Below are 18,526 nucleotides of genomic sequence, written 5' to 3' on the forward strand. Positions count from 1 at the left end.
ACGCACTGAAGGCTTTAGGGATGCAGCCAAAAGCCAGCTGAGGGCCTGCTGTCCTTGCTGCTCAACTCAGTTAAGCACGTATAGGTACCACTTGCTATGCTGCCACGGCCCAACACCTCAAGCCTTCAGCTGGCTCTACCTACGTTGTGGCCCCCATGCCCACTGCCCACGTCCCTCAGTGCCACATCCACACGGCTCTTGAACACCTCCAGGGATGGTGACTGCACCACCTCCCTGGGCAGCCTGTGCCACTGCAGCACTGCTCTTGCTGACAAGAAATGCTTCCTAACACCCAACCTGAACCTCCCCTGGTGCAACTTGAGCCCATTTCTTCTCATCACCATTGCCTGGGAGAAGAGGCTGTCTCCCACCTTGTCACAGCTTCTCTTCAGGTAGTTGTAGAGAGCTGTGAGGTCTCCCCTAACGTCCTGTTCTCCAGACTGAACAATCCCAGCTCCTTCAGCTACTCCCTGTTATGATTTTATGCTCCAGACTTATCATCAGCTTTGTTGCATCCTCTGTCTATGATGCATTTTGTCAGGTACTTGCCCCCTCCTTTATGTGAATAGAAAGAGATTTCCTTCAGCCTGGCTGTTTCCAGTAGCTCCAGAGAACACTTCATTGCAGCTCTTTCTCAGAGAGAAGGGTTTGTGACACATCTGGCACTTGTCCATCCCATTCTTAGCTTACTTGGCATCCATCTCAGCTCTGATATGCTGAGGAATAATGTAACTGCCCACCAGGAAGCAAGGGTTATGCTTAAAGGCTGCTACTACTTATCTGTCAGGCATTAATATTCATTTTTGCTCAACGTTAGTTAGTACCAAGGCAGTCCTTGAGCTACAGGACTCCAGAGTGATTTACATAGGCATCAGTTAAGCAATCTCTTTCTGAGGGCGCTCAAGCACAATGAAAAAAAGTACTTGGTTGAAGCTGATTTAAAATGCACTACTGACATGGCCAACAGAACAAACTCATCTGAGTACTTCTGGTCTTACGAATATTATTGGGATTACATAGATCCAATTCCAGTAGATGGAAGGAAGTTGAAAGTTAATAAATGTAAGTATCATAGTGTAGTAGGTGTTTATCTAGTACAGGAAAAATGAGCGGGCAAAATGTTGCGTAGCTTGTCTTACTGACTTAGCTTGCTTTCTTTGTGACTGAGACCATAATGCTTTAAGCGTGCAAGGTTTGTATGGATGGGTGTCTGTGTGCCAAACTGGCTTTCCTTGACTGTGTTCTAACAGCAGTTGCTGCTAATAATGAAGCTCTATGATTTATCTTACAATACTTGAAACTGTAAGACTGCTAATATTAACTTTTATTTAGAAGGACGGGCTTTTTATCATTGCTGAGTGTAAACCTAATTACATGCAGATCTGTAGGCTTGGGGTGTGAACTACTTGTCTGCTACACTAAGAAAAGTTACAAGTTCTGTTGTAAGACTATCATGTTTTCAGCTTGGGACATACAGCTTATGTTACAACTGATAAGTATTTAAAACCTTGGTAAAGGAAGAGGTTTGTTTCTGCTGGCCAGGAACAATAAGCTGAAAATACATTCTATCATTCTTCCTCTTGTGGTTTAGTGCTACCGAATGATCAGATGAAGTAGTAATATACATTGTCAGCACAGTACCTTATTGCCATGGAAGTCAATAGAGCTGGATGGGTGGATGAAGATCAAGGGAGAAAAGACAGATATGTTTGAACTGCCTGAGCTATGGGCAGTGTTCTGCAGTTTCTCTCACATCTTTGTGATCGTGAAGCCACAGCAGTGGCTTTATTAGTCTCTTGTTTACTAAAGACAACTGCAACTATGCAGGTATAGTTTCAGGAACTATTATAGCTTTCCCCAATGTTATTACAGTGATCAGGTCTGCAGGAAAAATATCATATGCTTTCAAATTATTTCCAAGGCAGTGCCTTTCTAATAGTGAAGGTTGAGAGTGTGCGGGAGGAACGTTCCGACCACCCTCCTCAGGTACCTAATTCAGTTCACTGTGCAGGGGAGCTTTGTGATCTTATGGGAGCAAGAATGAGAGCAGAGTTTTATTCTGCACTGCCTCTAGAAGAGCTTTTCTGCCAACTCTAATGAGCCTAGGTTTACTGCCTCCAACTTTAGGTAACCAAGAGCAACATACCTAAAAGAAGAAGATGTAAATATCCACAGCCTTCCATATATAAAATCCCGCACCAGAATAGTGTAGAGCAATGTTTGGTGCTGCTGGGAACAGGCAGGTTGTGAGCAGCTTTACATCACTTACCTAAATCTCTTCGTTTGAAAGTTATATCAGATAATCTCTGGCAAATCCCACCAGGGAACCCCTTACATACTCCTGTGAGAAGATGTTTCCCCTCTGAAATTCACTGATAGTTTCACGGGGAGCATTGCCACATACCTGTTTGAGTGCTCATGAGTGATCTCAAGCCTTATTTCAGTTTAAAAAGCAAACAAACAAACAAACAAACAAACCCACAACAGAGTAAACCAATCTCTTAGTGATTTTTTTTCTTCCCTATTTCTTCTCTTACCATAAGGAAACAGAGAAGTCTGACACCTTTCAGGCCTCTTTATATTCTAAGGAGGTGACTTACGTGATCATGCTTTTTGTTTACGCGTCGGATCTTCTGTTCCTTTGGTAACTTCAACTCACTGATCTAATAATAAAGGAATGGAGACTTCAACAATATAAAATACCCATAAGTTCCTGTAGCAGCTGGTTAAATAATGAAGGAATAATACTGTGAGTGAAGAAATTTCCTGACCAAAAAAAAAGCTTTATGAAGAAATTGTGCCCTGTTAGGCAGCAAGAAAACCCCCTTTGGCCTCAGCTTTGGGAAACAAATCTGCAGGAAACCAGTCTTCTGTATGTCAGCTGCCCATCTCCCAGGCAAAGAGGAAAAAGAAAGATGTAAGAATACAGTGTGAGATTTACTATTTTCCCCCCTCTGCAGGGCAAGGTTAAGGCAGCGTGTGTTCCCTGGGGCAGCTGTTTATGTAACAGATCTCCAGGCAGTGTTCCAAAATGGGATTCTGCTCCACGATTCGTGTCTTTAAAAAGCCCTTATTGGCTGTATCAATTTCCAAATTACAAACGTTGGGTTTGGTTTCCTGATGGACAGGAAAGTTAAACTGTCCGGTCGCTGGGGGTTTTTTGGGTTTCCTATAAAAATAGATGTTTTTCCATGTCAGCAGCCTAGAAGGAATGGACGCTGCGTCATACTAGAACTTTTATTCTTCCTTCTCCAATTGCCAATGGGAAAACAAGCTATAAAGAAAATAGCAAGGGAAATAATTCCACAGCTGGTTAGGTTTTTTTTCCTTGCTTTGAATAAAAGGACTGGTAAGGCAATGAATATACTTTATAGGGTTTCCTGTCTTTCCACAATATTTACATTCTTTTACCTTCAAAAGCAACTGCTGGGATTATTGTCTTCATGTGCTTGGAACTATGTAAACAAATCATGTTCAGCAAGTTCTTGCCCTTTATGCAGAAGATGAAATGTGATAATTTCCCCTTAAATAGGGGCTTATAGAGCTGTAAATATTCCAAAATTGGCAAAACATATGATATCTCTAGAATTAAAATAAGCGCTATATTGATGTTCCAGGGGACCTCTGCTGATTGACTGCAATGGGACTTGAACATTTGTTCAGGTGCCTCTCTGAATCAGCTCTAATGAACTATACATTCGTCATAACCCCTGGGATGGGATTATAGCTCCCTAATTCCGTCTTGCCTTATTTTTTTTTATTGAGTGTAAAACAGAGACCTGAATCTCTGTGCTTTCTCCTTTGTTATGTGGCCTGTTCCTGAAGCACTGTGAGAGCTTGTTTGTCTCATGAAAATGGATCTAAATCCAGCAATGAAGTCATGTTCTTGCTTTCTATTCATAGCATCATGCATCTACCCATTTTGTGTGAAAATAATACAGAGCTTAATTGGCTCACAAACGAACAGGCTGTTCAAAATCATATCCACATGCATATAGAAGCTGACTATGAAAGTTAGCAATAGAAGAGATTTTTATAGGTTCTTAAAATACATTGTCCCAGTTCAGAAAGAATCCTAATTAGGATTAATAAGACTGTAAAAACAGCCAGGAAGTTTCTGTTTATCCCTCACGAGTTGCCCTGAGATCTGGAACAAATTTGATAAGCTTCAGTGAATTCCATGAATTGTATTAGTGGCTCTTAAAGGTGAAACTAAAATAGCTTTGATTTGGAATTTGATAAATTCGTGCTCTTCATTTCTCTCCACGTGGCTCTGAGCACTTCAAGTTTTTCATAATATATCCATTTCTCCCCTGAGGAGCTGAGACTGGCAGTAGCACCCAGTCACTGCCTCATATAATAACTTTTGGGAGAGTAGGCCGGAATACTGGCCCATCCATTTTCATTTACCATCCCTTGAATTAAAGCTCAGTGAAAGGGTTTTGGTTGTTGTTTGGTTGGTTGTTTATTTGTGTATTTTACCAGAGGAAGAATAAAATAAGCTGATGCCTCAGTAGTTTTTTGTACATTCTCATTTCTCAGTAGCCCAGCCAAAACTCAGCATTCTGATAAGCCTCCTGCTGGGTCAGCTCTAGCTGAAGGTATAAAGGACCTGGAGTAATTCCCCCTTATCTCTTTGTGGCTCTGATGACAACACGTTCTGAACTTTTTCACAAAGAAACACCTCATCAGATATCTTGGACCTGTTTCAAAGAACATGACTGTTTTTTGTCCTTTGAGATAGAAGATTTATTTTTTCCTGGTCAATATTTGTCCCTGGAGTCGATGACCCTTCTTTTTCACCTTAGTCTAAGTGAGAAGCCAGTGATGAGTTCAGAGCATTTCTTGACTTGCGCTCTGCCCAACACCCAACTTTTCTGAGGCTTTAGCTGGGAAGTTCACTACTGCACTGATCCTAGGAAGGAGCATCTATGAAACAGTGCTGCTGGGGCAGAAGTGGATTCATCCCATCTAACAGCAAGCTCATAAATGAGGCAGTCATTTCAGAAGCACTGAACCTTAAGTCATAGAAGACGAGTTCCCTTTTTCCTCCATATCCTTTCTGAGCTCTGTTTGCTCTGCTGAACTCCTGAAGCCCTGTGGTCACTCAGATCGGACCTCCAGCTGGTGTAAACCAATTGAGAACCTGTACTTCAGTGCTAGGAATCCATTCACTTGTTCCTTAAATAAATCACTTAGCTCTGGTGGAGTAAGCTTCTTTTTGAACTATTCTGTGACAATTACAGAAGTACTGCAGCTGAACAGCGGGCTCTTCACAGTTTGTTCCACTGGTGTATCCTGGGGGCCACAGGCTCTTTACAGAACAGGCTTTCCTGTGTGGAGGTTTAGTGTTTCTCCTGGTAGAATATGTTTTCAAAGCTAGGCTTTCCTCCCTAAAAAAGCATCATATGAAAGGTCACGGTTACATTTTGTTTCACCAGAGAGTAGGATATGGCCACACATTGAGACAGTAATGGCTTTATCTTGAATAACACAATGCTGACTGCACAGTGATTTTGTAAAAGGAAATGCGTCCCCTGCAAGGAGCTGAAAATGAAAACCATCCTCAGTACTCAGCATTACCTTTTAAATACACTTATGAGATTTTATTTTCCATTCTATCCCCCAGCCCTGGCTGTACAGTGTTAAATTACTAGGAAACTTCAGATTTTTAACAAATTTGCACTCAGATTCCCCTCCTTCAAGGGTTTAGTTAAATTCAACTAATTCAATGGCATACCTTTCTTACAGATCATAAACTGCACTGTTGTTTTGCTTGTATTTGCCATGTCACCAGTGACAGAATTACTGTGTTGTGTTCACAGATTCTATTGTCATAGCCTTTTGGGTTGGACTTGCTGCCTTTGTGATGTTTCTTTTCCTTATTTTGCTCTACATGTCCCGCTCTGGATCAAATCCAGTGAAGTAAGTACAATGAGAGGTAAAAGAGCTAAGTGTGATAAAGTAATCTGCACGAAACATTTATTCACTGCTTCAGATGATCCAGCAGTTACATTCAGCATTTACAACTGCACACTGAGATGATGCTGCTTACTTATCATTTGGTTTGAGTGTCCCTCAACCAACTGCTGCTCACTGTTTCTATTAATCGCTTGGGCTAAAATATGAATTAATAACTGTTGTGGTTTGACAATGACAAAAACATTGGGTATAAATGTTACTTATGTCAGCTATCAAGGCTGTATCTACATCTTTAGAACTTTAGTGTCCAACTGGAGAGCCACATCATCACAATCAAATGCCAAAGTATTTTACTAAAATATAGTGGCTGAAGGTGATGCTATTTGAACAAAGATGTACTACATGATTTATGTAAGGGTAACCATTCACTGCAACAATTTCTGTTAAATGGGTCATGATTAATTCTCTATTCAGTGACTTAACATCATAGTAACACGCAGTTGTGTTCGACCCAGAATTACTGTCAAGAGTCTACGGTCTAGCGTTCTGCAGTCTGTTATGCAGAAACTTCTTTATTGCCTGAAATATTTATTATCTAAACATGTTTAAGTTCTTGCTGTTTAAACTAACTCTGTGAGGCTACTGATGTGTGCAACTGCCTGAAGATCTGGGCTTTTTTACTGTTTTTTTCTTGTTTGGCAAATCCTGGCAATGGTCTGACATTGCCTTTCTTCCCAAAGAAAGTGGGGAAGATATATATATATATATATAGTGGCCTATATATATTTTTTAAGTTAAAAGATTTAGGTTGGATGTTAGGGGGAAGTTCTTCACTAGGAGAGTGGTTAGGCCCTGGAACAGGCTGCCCAGAGAGGTTGTGGATGCCCCGTCCTTGGAGGTGTTCAAGACCAGGTTGGACGGGGCCCTGGGCAACCTGATCTAGTAAATGTGTATGTTTGGTGGCCCTGCCAGGCAGGGGGGTTGGAACTACATGATCCTTGAGGTCCCTTCCAACCCGGGTCATTCTGTGATTCTGTGATTCTGTGTATATGTGAACTGTTGTCCTTTAACATAATAAACTCTTGGTAAAACTATAATATGCTTATTCAGCAGTATTGATCATTTGGAAGTGTAGTTATGAAGTCATAGAATTGTTGAGGTTGATAAAGACCATTAAGATAATCTAGTCCAATCATCGACCCATCACTGCCATGCCCACTAAGTGACTTCAGACACCTGCCAACCATGAGCCTCTAGCATTCACTGTATCAGTTAGCTTAGGGGCAATACAACATGGTGAAACTTGATTTTCTGCTGGGCCAGAGTCTCCTGGAATTAGCCTCATGTCATTTTCCTAGCAATTAATGCTTTCAGGTGTGATTCTGTTACTCATATCTTTCTAAATATAAATGTCAGTAGCGCACTATTCGCCATTAAGACAGTTGGTTCTTAGCAAGAGGGTAGACCACTAAAGCACAACAGCATTTATACAAAAGTGTACAATACATTTAATGCTACAGAAAGACATCCAGAGCTACAGAAGGAGATTCTAGATCAGCATGTTAGTGTCATCCAGGCTGTTTTTACAGCTGGTCTTGAAAAAAAAGGACAGTATCTTTCAGTGATAGACAGGTGGGTTAGCTAATCTGCTTTAGAATATTTCAACCTGAAACCATTGTGACTGAAAAGAGAGGCTGAATAAACACCTCATTGTGACAGATATGTCTGCAGCCCTCTAAACAATGATTGACCCTGCCCTGTGAAGAGCAGAGCAGGTGCTGTACAAGTACCTGTAGTGGATATGCCTGAAGAAGATGCAATGCCCACTGATGTGCAGCACTCACATTGGTTGAATGGGAGCACAGTTCTAACACTACTTGTCATTTTGAACTTTGTCTAAGGACAGGTTTCTGTTTGCAGCTCTCTACACTTGGCTTACTTTGTTTGCTACTAGGTTTTTTGTGTGCTTTTTTTTTTTTTTTTTTTTTTCCCTGGCAAACATGTTTTATGTAAACAAGGATGCATTTGCCCACTGTTCCACCTAATCTGATCAGGACAGAGAAAATTCAGCTCAGCACATTAGGAAGAGGTTCAAGATTAGGTCACAAATAAGCAGAGAGAATATTATGGCATAAAAAAGGAGCACTAATAGCCTAATTTATTTGCATCCCGAGGCCCCTGGCATGCTCACAAAAAGTAACAGCGACAATAAAAAAGGCAACTTGCCCAAATAAACCACAAAGCAAGAGGCAGGCTAATAATACAAGAAATACATGGAAATGAACATAAATGTGTAGGGTAACATTAATTTACTGTTCCCAAAAAAATCTGGCAGAAGACTATATGCATGAATAGCTCAGTGTATTTGGAACATTCAAACAAGTGTTAGTTTTTTGTTGTTTTTTCTTAAAAATCACTTTATATTATGTTACTGAATGAAATGCTTGGCTTAAAAATATCCATATTCATCCTCAATATGTTCAGTTTTGCTGCTTAAAGACCTGCTGTGAGCAAGGCAATCTGGCAGTGTTTTGTGGGAAGCCCAAGAATGGTTAATGGAAAGCAGAATTGGATGAGAGGTTCGTAAGTTTTGAATCATTTTTCTAGGCTTGAAATATAATGAGAGAACGTATCTAGGAATGAATAGTCAACCTCCCCACCCCACCCCCCCACCTCAAACTTGCTCTTTTGGATTGAGTTCCACTTGTTTTCTAACTGCCTGCTCCAATTACACTTCTCTTAACTCCAGCAATAAAACACAGTGAACTGCTGTTCTTGTTAGCCTGCACCATCTTCTTTCTTCTCCTTATATAATCTATCAGTTTTCCTTTGCATGAAGATCAACTAATATCTATACTGAACTCTCTCTTTTGCCATGATAATTGTGATGCATTCACCTAACAAATGTACATGTGCGTCACTGGTCAAGGCTGGAGAACTTTTACCTTCACTGTTTCTGTGCTCATCTCTCTCTCTGTCAAACCCAGGGGCATATAGGACAGTATGTTCTGTTTCAGCTTGCTCAATTGCTTGGTGACACACCGTGCTTTCAAGTCTGACCGTTCATAAGAGCACATCTTCTTGCTTTCACTTGTCTTCAGCTGACTGTCAGGCATACCTCTGCTGCTGTAATTCAGCTGCATTTACGGTCAGCTGGATCTTTGTGGGGTCCCTGGAGATTACATTTTGCTCTTGTATAACACAGATTATATCTGTTGTATAACAGTGATTGCATCTATTTCACCACTGTGTACACTGATGTCTATTATGTTGGCAAGGCTATGACATCTGCCACGGTATAATCTGCTGATTTTTAGCTGCATATTCATACAGAAGAGAAGTCAAAGTGTCTTTCCAAAGTCACTTTCGAAATAACTAGACTCACTTATTCCACAGCATGATCTTCAGATGCTGAGAGGCCCTGGACTCAAAGCCGTGGTCTAATTGCACCACACTCACTCTGCAATGCAAAGGGTTTGGTGCCAAGTCAGATGAGAGAATTCAGGAGGGGGGTGGGGAGGAGAGAGTTGATGCATACAAGAGAAGTTCAGAGAGGAATCCATGTCCCAGTCCCTTTTGTAACCATTATGCTGTTCCTGCAGAAGGAAAGAAAAAAGGGCTTGAAGCATGGCACCAATTATTTCAAACCTGTTAACATGCCAGAGCATTTACCACAGTGTTGTAATCAAGAGCCAGTATTAACATCTACATCAACAATTTTTCTTAGCATCCAAAATGACAGAGAAAATAAGGTTTGGTGGCTGGAGACAGTTCCCACTGGAGGCTGGCACATCATGCAGTGGAATGGAGGCAGGGAACCAGCCTTCCCAAGCCACTCAGGGGGAGATCCCATTTTCCCATGCATTTCACTGGAGGTCGTGCATTCCTTGCTGAGTCTCAATTTTTGCCTATCTGACAGTATAACGAAAAGAGAGAAAGGAAGGTCTGCACAGTCAAACAAGCGACTCTGGACTCCTTGGTGTCACGAGCCTTTTTGATGTCTGACACATTTTTGTTTTGCAATAAGAAGTACAATTAAGCGTTCAGACATTCTTCCCAACTACACCCAACTTCTGCCCAGTATTTCTGGGACACACGGTAACAGAGTTTCAGAATACCTCTTGCCAGACGGCAATGTGTGACTTGGCTTTGAGACCCTTGTTCTGCAGCCAGCTTTCACCTCAGTTTGCAGGTGAGGGTTTCCTGCATGGACAGTCTGTACAATGTCCTCGTGCTCTTCCAGTTTTCTGCTCCATCCAGATCAATTGCAACAGCTGCTTCATTCCTGGAACCTGGGAACTAATTTGGATATTTGACAAGGCCAGGGTCGATTTAAAGAAAAAAATCGATAGCAATATCCTAGATCTCACATGAGGGCAGACGGCTTTCTGAGGTGGTGGTTGTTTTTTTCTTAATCTTCAAGACTGTAATATTCATAAGTGAATAACAAAACAGCCATATATATATCCTACAGTAACAAAGAGCACCTGTTCCTGTACACAAAGGTAGCAGATTTGATAGTCTGAGTGCTAGTTCATACTCTTCCCGATGACAGCAAGAAGTATTGTAGCTCTCCTTGGCCATGCCTTGTCTTTGGGAAGAGGAGCTTACTGTACTAGCTATGTTAGTAGCTAACATAGTAGTAGACAGTTAGCTATGAACTGTCAGAGCCTGTTACAAGCCTTCCACCATCAGAGCTCAAATCACAGGGTCTTCACAGAAAGCTGTTCTCACTCCTATTATCTAAAGGCTGACGGACGGGAACCTACTCCATATCTTTTGGCAGGCTTCATGTCAGTGGAGAGTCCTGTGACTCTGTGGTGACACTTGGTACAGTGGTACTGATAATGCTCAGAGAAAAATTATCTCCGAGTGAAAACTAAGTCAGGGTTTTTGTTTAGCACCATCCACCCCCTGCACATGCATGTGAGCGCACAGACAGGAAGAGAGATTGCCTACCAGTGAACAGTGCCCTTCCAGAAACCTCATGCACTGAAGACCTGTAGGGGAAACTGAAATACCGCTTGTTGAATATGAGGTTAGAACGTGGCCCCCATAGTGGCTGCTGCTCAGACTTTCTTGGGCAGGCCGTGCAGTAGGATGCACTTCTGAGTCACTGGGAAGTAGTCTGTATTGGCATTAAGATGCTCACCAGTGCTTTCTGAAGGCCCTCCTAGTTCTTGCCCTTTCTCTTAGAAACAAAAATGATGGGGATTTTTGTTTTCAAAATGTTTAACCGCTTTTAATGACAGAAAGTCTTCCTGTTGGACATTTACAAATCTCATGTCAGAAAGAGTGAAATAACTCTTGACCAGTGCCTTCAAGTAGTGTCCTAACACCAACTGTATCATTCAAGACCACATCAGCTCTTCTGAGAATGCCAAGTGCCAGTCCAGTCCCTTGCTCCCAAGGGACATAAACCACAACTGATGTGTGGGAGGAGATCTAGGAGTGCTGCCTACTGAAGGCAGGCTCCTCTAAATTGTATTCTCCCAAAGAAAGGAAATCAGATGTTTCACTGTTCCCACCTTTCTATAAAGCCATACTATCTGGAATTATTTTTTGTTGGCGGCTCTTGAAATACTTGTTCAGTTGTATCTTATCTTAGTTTTAATTCCATGATTTTGTCTGGGGCTGAGGTCAGTTACACTGGCTTGTAGTGACCTGGCTTGACCAGTTCACTCACTTTGAGTACTGGGACATTAGAGCCTTTCCAGTCTCATATTTCCCCACTGTTCCAAGGATGGTTAAAGATTAACAAGAGCCGCCCAGAGTGCTCCTCAGACAGATTGCAGGTCTCTGGGATGCAAGTTTTCCCGCTGGTGTGAAAGTTTGGATAGTTAGGTAATGACACTGAGCTACTTAATGGACTGCAAAGGAAGCATCCTGTTTAGGTAAGAATACTTTTGTCTCGTTTCTGTCCAATGGAGAAGAAAGATCTCTTGAATATGCCTGGATAATAGCAAGGAAAAGCCCAAGTATGCTTGCCTCCATCTTGTGGTGGGCTTGTTACTGAGACTTGGGGATTTTGCTGTATTTATTTTTTCATTACCATTAAGCAGAATCACTGCTGTGTTAGCTTTGTCAGGCACAGATGTTTTTCATTAATTAATTGTAAATTTGATGTTACCAAATTGTTATTTCCCTCCCTCCAAATAATTGTTTCTCTTTCCATCCCATTAATTTTATCTTGCATTTTCAGTTTCGTTATGTTCATCTGAGTGCATCAGCACTCTGCATCAGCACTTCTGTGGCTTTTCGTCAGAGCCCTCCTTTATTTCTCCTGTCAATCAGTGGCACCACTGCATTAATAAGACTTAGCAAAAAGTTTCCTTTTTCTTTCACACTTTTGGGGCACTTTTTTTCTTGCCAATATGATTTTCCTTTCCCCCTTTAAAGCCCTAAGGATGGAGTGGCCCATCACCTTGTGTTATGCCATATTTGGTGCAATTTGCTGCTTTTAGGCTAGGGTTTACCTGTTATTTCTTTTTATGGGTGAATTTTGGGAAGCTGCAGGGAGGACTGAATGGGCTACAAGAGGCAGGGTGAACTCAGCTGTTCTCCTGTCGTCACCTCATCTACCTCTCAACTGTTTTTTTTTTTGGGGGGGGGCAGAATCATAGGTCTTTGTTATGTACACAGAACATTTCCTGCTGCCCTTGTCCAATGTGCTTTCTTGCTGAGATCCTGGGGGATCTCTCCCAGGTACCACACATCCCTCTTGCCCTTGCTCCCAGCAACAAGGACTGTCTCTCTTGTATGCTTGCTCACATTCACATATCAGTCCTGTCCCCTTTCTTTCCCAGGAGTGCTGATGACAGATCCCTTCACCCTCGCTGCTGAACAAGTCATAGCAATGTTCCTAGTTTCCTCTATAAAAAGACAGGTGGAGAACCATGCCTTGGATTGGACTGAAGGGCAACCATGATTGGGTCGGACTGAAGGTCTCATTAAGAGCAAGGGTGTCCACCAAGCATGGCCCACAGCTCACTATTTTGCTGTTGGTCGTTACCAGCTAAGGACATAATTCTCACAGTGGATGAAGAAAGCTGAAATCCAAAAGCATCTCTCATGCTGGATTTGATGTATTTGTGTTGGGAGAACCATCTCCTACATTTATTGAAACTTTTCTAAGTGTACTTGCTTATGAAACTGCTGCTTTCTGTCTTCCAAACAGCAGTCCCTGATAACAACACATTTTGCCTTTCCACCCATTACAGACAGGTGGTCGCAAGGAACCGGGTAGAAGAAAGCAATTCCAACAGCGAGCAGCCTCACTGCGACAATCTCAGCAGTCCGTTCTCAGATTTGGTTGCTCCTGGAACACCCAGCTGCCTTCCAGATGACAGTGGCTTTCATGGAAGTATTTCAGCCTGAGTTAAAACCAGAAGAGGTGAAATAGAATCAGCAGGACAGTCCACCTGGCTGTGGAAACAATGTACATTAGCCTGCATTAGTTCAGTAAAAGAACAGCTGAGACCAAACCTGACAAATCCTGGATGCCTAAAATGAAGAACTACCTGCTATATTTGAGCAGCATTGCTGGAGTGGCCAGATTAGAAGAACATTTTAGATGGTGGTGATGAGGACTGCAACATCTCTCTCAGTAAAGATTCAAACTCTTCTCTCACTTATTTCATGCAAAGTGCTTTACTGCCTGTTGAGTAATTCTCATTACCAGGCACTCGGTTGAGAGCAGATCTGCTCATCCAGCAGAAAGCACATACCAGTTACGTTTTGTGTTCTCTGAAGCACACTGTGTTGCTGTGTCCTGTTATCCTCAAGGGTATCTCTGCAGAATCAGTTATCTCTGAGTTTTCTTGCTGTGAATGAAAGCAGCATCACATAGATTGGGCAGACATTGTGAGAGCTGAAATGACACATCTATTTCTAGCTTTGTCCTCAGATCACAATCTCATCGGCAGCATCTCAGTGACATCTCCATTTGGTCATCCTCTCTCAATAGAAATCAACAATGGCAAGTATAACATCAGCAATAAAACTTTGCTTTTGGAAGGGTCACAGGTTGCTTCACAGAAATAGTTCTGCCACAAATAGCCAATTACCTTTTGCTTTCATTTTGAACTGGTAAGTGTAAAAGAAATGTAAAGACTGAACAGATTTGAAGAGGTATCTGTGAGTTAATCAGGCTTTAGAAGAAGTGTGTTTATCATGTTTTATACTAAAGGAAAATGCTGGCAAAACCACAAAAGCAACAACATATTTCTGCATAAGTTGCTTGCTTTCATTTGAGGCTGAAAACTATTCTAATTGAATTTATAAGCCCTCTGTGAGGGCCACAGCTTTTCCATGAGGTGGAGAGGGCAACTCACACCCCCAACCCTGCATCTCTTTCTACTTTTCCTCAGCCTTGGAGTGCCATGAAAGCCACACAGAACCAGACAGGTCCAAGAGATGGTGAGAAACCCTTAAAGCTACAGTAAATGTGTGACCAGGATTGCAGAGTTGGGAAGGCAGTGATAGTTGGAGTAGAGAAAGGACTGCATAACTAATTGCCTGTTTGAGGATAATACAGAATTAATATGAGGAAAAAAATAGCAATTCCACCTCACCAAGCAGGTGGCAGAAACTCCGACAGTGAACCAGTGGCAGAGCAGTTTTATGCTGCATACAGGGGATGTGGGCGTATCGGGCTGTATTAAACAAAGCCTTAAACCCAAGAGACAGACCAAACCACAGAGCGTTTGAAGTTGTACTGTTTTTCAAAACTCTGTTTTCATAAATCTCTGAGATAAACTCTTCTTCAGTTTGCTTTTTGAGCCAATTGACTATTGCTGGTATTGGGTTTGGAATCCTACTGAGGCTTCGCATCTGCTGAGTCATGGACACATGGAGAAAATTAGGAAACGCCACAGGAACTGAAGATAGAACATGGATAGAAACGTATCAGACCAACAAAGCGCTACCCACAGCAGCTCATGCTGTTGGTTCAAAGACATAATCGACTCCCATAAAAACATTATTCCTCAAATGTGACATCACACCACCCAATCGCTCACGCTGCTTGAAGTCCCTTCCTTCCAACACGTCAGACATGTTGTGTACCAGCAGCCCACTGTGGGGCTGAGATCCACTAACAAGTCAAGAAACCCCACCTGCACTCAATCTTGCAGGTGCCTACCATAGTCCCCGTGCCTCAGGAAGCAATATATTCTTTAGGGGCTGATGACTTTGCTAACTTCCTGTGCATTTTAGGAGATAGGCCGAAATACCTGTCCTTGCAATGAGGGCAGGCTGCTCGGTCCACTGCAGCATACCCTCAATTTTCATGCATGTGGTTCTCATCACAAGGACAACAGCAGAACAAATGACCCGTGTTAAACTGTAGAAACTCCTTGTTTTAAAACATAGGCTCATTTAGGAGGCAAGTTTTCCACTTCCGAATCCTCTCCATGATTTATTCCATTCAGTCTTAACTTCTGAAGATACTGACTCACCGTCCAATTTACTGACATTGATTCTGAATACGCTGGCAGCAATTCACACACACAAATCATTCATCTGCCAGCCATCTGTGGGGGGCTTCTTATTTTAAAGATACTTGAACATTATATCTAGAAAAAAAGTTCATCATAATCTCTTAATTGCTCCATTGTTAGATTATATTGAAGCTCACAGAAGCTGCACCTCTTTACTGAGAATCACAGAATGGCAGGGCTTGGAAAGGAGCCTCTGGAGACCATCAAGTCCTGCTAAAGCAGCTTCCCTACAGGTTGCATAGTATCCTGCATTACTTTTGTTTCCAGAACAACCATTTATAAATGAAAACCTGTATGAGCAATCCTCTCCTCCAACCTTGAATATTTTGTTATTAACAATATTGGAGAAAACAACAAAACCAGGAAGATATTAATCACAACTGAGCCATTCTGAATGCTTAAGGCCATCAGAAAATCTCCCCCCTTAGCGGGGATTCATATTAAAGTAGTTAGCCTGCATTTTGTATGTTACTGCAAAGAAAACATACCAGCATATATGATTGGCCCTGTTCACAGCTGTGGTCTCCTTATGTTACTTTCCACTCCTGTAGTACCTTGCAACTCATCAGCTAAAGCCAGCTATAAACATGACAGTCATTTTTCTTATTCTAGCAGTGACTGCATAGAGAAAACACCGCATCCATTCACAGAGGGAAATATCCAGGTGTGCCAATAGCTGTTAAAGCAGAAATAATTGAGCATGCCTGTTTGTGTCTGATGCACTTCCAGAAACGGGTCTTAATTCATCAATTACTATTCCAAGTGGATGAGCTTCAACAAACAAATGCTCCTTCTGCAAGCAACACAGTTGCACCATCATTTTAAGCAAACACGGTGTGTAAAAGGGTATTATTAGGAACCACTGAGGTACATACCCCAAAACTTTCTCATAAAGCTTGCTGGGAGACAGAATAACAAGGGGTTGTGGCATTGAGACTTTGGGTTTTGTTCCCTTCAGAAGTGCTTGGAAGGGTCTATAGTTTGCCACTGCTGCCCTGCAGTGCATCAGCCATTGCAGTGGGTTGGCCTTGGGCTGCATGAAGCTGCCCACCCAGCTGCTTTCTGGCTGCCCCGGGGTCAAAATTAAGACTGGGAGATTGCTTAGCAGTTACCATCAGGGCAAAACAGACTTCGCTTGGGGAAAATTAATTTACTGCCAATTAGGATAGATTTGGGCAGTGACTGACTTTCTCTAGTTCCAAGAGAAAAGTATTTGTGCATTATGGCCTTTTACAGTTTGAATGGTTTTATCTCATTTCTTTAATTCTCTCAAACAAATCACATTATAAACCACTGCTTGATGCGATCTGTCCCTGAAGACAGCTGAAAAACTTCTCCTACGTGCCATGAGTATCCTTTCCCACTCAGACGAGATGGCTTCTTTTCATCTCCAACCCTCACTTTCAGATCCTGCCTTGCGCAGCTCCTCTGGTTTCATTTTGTCTGTTTTGGGTTTCTAAATTAAGCAAAATACTTTTGTTCTTTGCAAAGAACATTACTTGCTGTTGCACTCCAATGAGTATCTATTAATATCATGCCCCGCTTCAGCCTCTGCTGGGCTTGTACAGCTTTTTCAAGGTAACATTTTTAATTTTAAACCAGGTCTTGATAGATGTATTACGGCTTCTTTAGGACAAGGATACAGGCAGGCAGAAGCAATCCTCATCTGCATCTCATGTTCTTTTATTCTTAAAAAAAAACCACATTATATAAAGATCACAAGGAGTGTGCACTTTGAATTCTTCCCTCAGCACAGCCCCTGTATGGAGTACCTGGGCACAGCACAGTATTCGTGAGTCGATTTAATAAACCCCGTTTTACATTTCAAAGGTTTGAGTTCAGGCTCTGCCTGTTTGCGTGTCTGGAATGATGCGTTAAACTGCCCTGGATTCCATGCTCCAGAAACATTTATCACACTTCACAGAGAACATCCAATAAAACACATGTTTTATCAATCACCAGCAAGTCGTTTGGGTCTCAGCTCTCTCTCTCATCTTCTTAGAATGGAGAAGTCTTTGCTGAATGTTCCAGCAGTGATGATGGGCAGTGCGTTTTTTAATTAAAAAACAACAACAACCCACAACCATAAAACAACAACAAGAGAAAAGAGATTAAAAACGGACCACTTCTGATAGAAATGCTTTCAAAAGCAATCTAAAAAATGAGAAGAACCCAAGACCATTATGATCCCAAGGGCTCGGTGCCGTCTTTTTTAGTATCAAGTATCCTGAAATAAATGGTTCTTCAAGAAACAGCAAACCATTCTGGCTAAAGCTCTGTGCACTAATGTTCTTTGCTCTCATACCAAACCATGGTGAAGTACTGCAGTCATTTTTCAGCATCCTACATTGGAGAGAGGATGGGTTTTAATTGCATGGGGACTGAAATACAGACCAGAGGAGATGCACTGATCAGTTTCCTTTGGTTCTTCGTAAGATTAAAAATGCTTGTAATAAAAAATGATATAAATAATGTTGTGTTCCATAACTGAAGAAGGAAAAAAAATATGGCCGTGATGAATCGCTCCTCCTCCTGTGAGTTCACACAAAGTAATAAAATATTGATCTTTCTGACAAGTTAGTTTCACATGAAGAACAGTTAAGGAGGGTTTCATGGCTCAGAGCAATGAAGGCTGAGCATGTAACATTACAGACGTGTCAGCTCGCTGAATCAGTGTCCCAGTGCAGCTGAGGAAAGGGTTCTGCAAAGAGGCACAATAGTTTCTTCTCCTTGTTTGTCAGTTTCCATGTCATCATCGTTTAATTTATCATCTGTACTACTGCAGACCAATTTGACGTGGGTTATTAGCATATCTGGCTCCTGTGCTCCAAGCCATATGTCCCCGATGTAAACAGAAGTCAGGAATACAGAAACAGCTGTGGAAGAATAAGCAGAAAACAATCAGAACAGACACGTTTCTAATTCCACGTAGCAGTAACAAAATAGCTCACTTTATCTAGACAACTGTATAACCTACCTAACCATTTTCTAGATGGAATACGCGCAAGTTACAAAGCCAAACTCACTCCTACAAAGCCAAATATCTTTCCCATAGTAAGGATAGAAAACAGTTTCTTGTTAACACACCTTGCCAACATCTTTAA

General features: G+C 41.8%; 2 protein-coding genes across 3 annotated transcripts in view; one reads left to right on the forward strand and one right to left on the reverse strand.

Annotated features, from left to right (window-relative positions):
- Positions 1–817: 817 nt before the first annotated feature.
- On the forward strand, positions 818–13,095 carry MRAP (melanocortin 2 receptor accessory protein). Its single transcript, XM_085528456.1, is given in 4 exon segments — positions 818–1,062; positions 5,826–5,925; positions 12,729–12,808; positions 12,840–13,095. Coding segments are annotated over 4 exon segments (396 nt in total). The 5' UTR covers positions 818–956; the 3' UTR covers positions 12,950–13,095.
- Positions 13,096–17,084: 3,989 nt separating this feature from the next.
- The window catches only part of URB1 (URB1 ribosome biogenesis factor), a 40,990-nt gene continuing 39,548 nt past the window's right edge, over positions 17,085–18,526 (reverse strand). For both annotated transcript variants that reach the window (XM_015881319.3, XM_085528208.1), the window contains one exon: positions 17,085–18,298. In XM_015881319.3, the coding sequence (XP_015736805.3) occupies positions 18,093–18,298 (206 nt within the window). In that variant the 3' untranslated portion in view covers positions 17,085–18,092. The remainder of the gene's footprint in view (positions 18,299–18,526) is intronic.

The sequence above is a fragment of the Coturnix japonica genome, chromosome 1 (genome assembly GCF_054131305.1).
Source record: "Coturnix japonica strain WE chromosome 1, WE-NBRP24, whole genome shotgun sequence".
Lineage (NCBI taxonomy): Eukaryota > Metazoa > Chordata > Aves > Galliformes > Phasianidae > Coturnix > Coturnix japonica.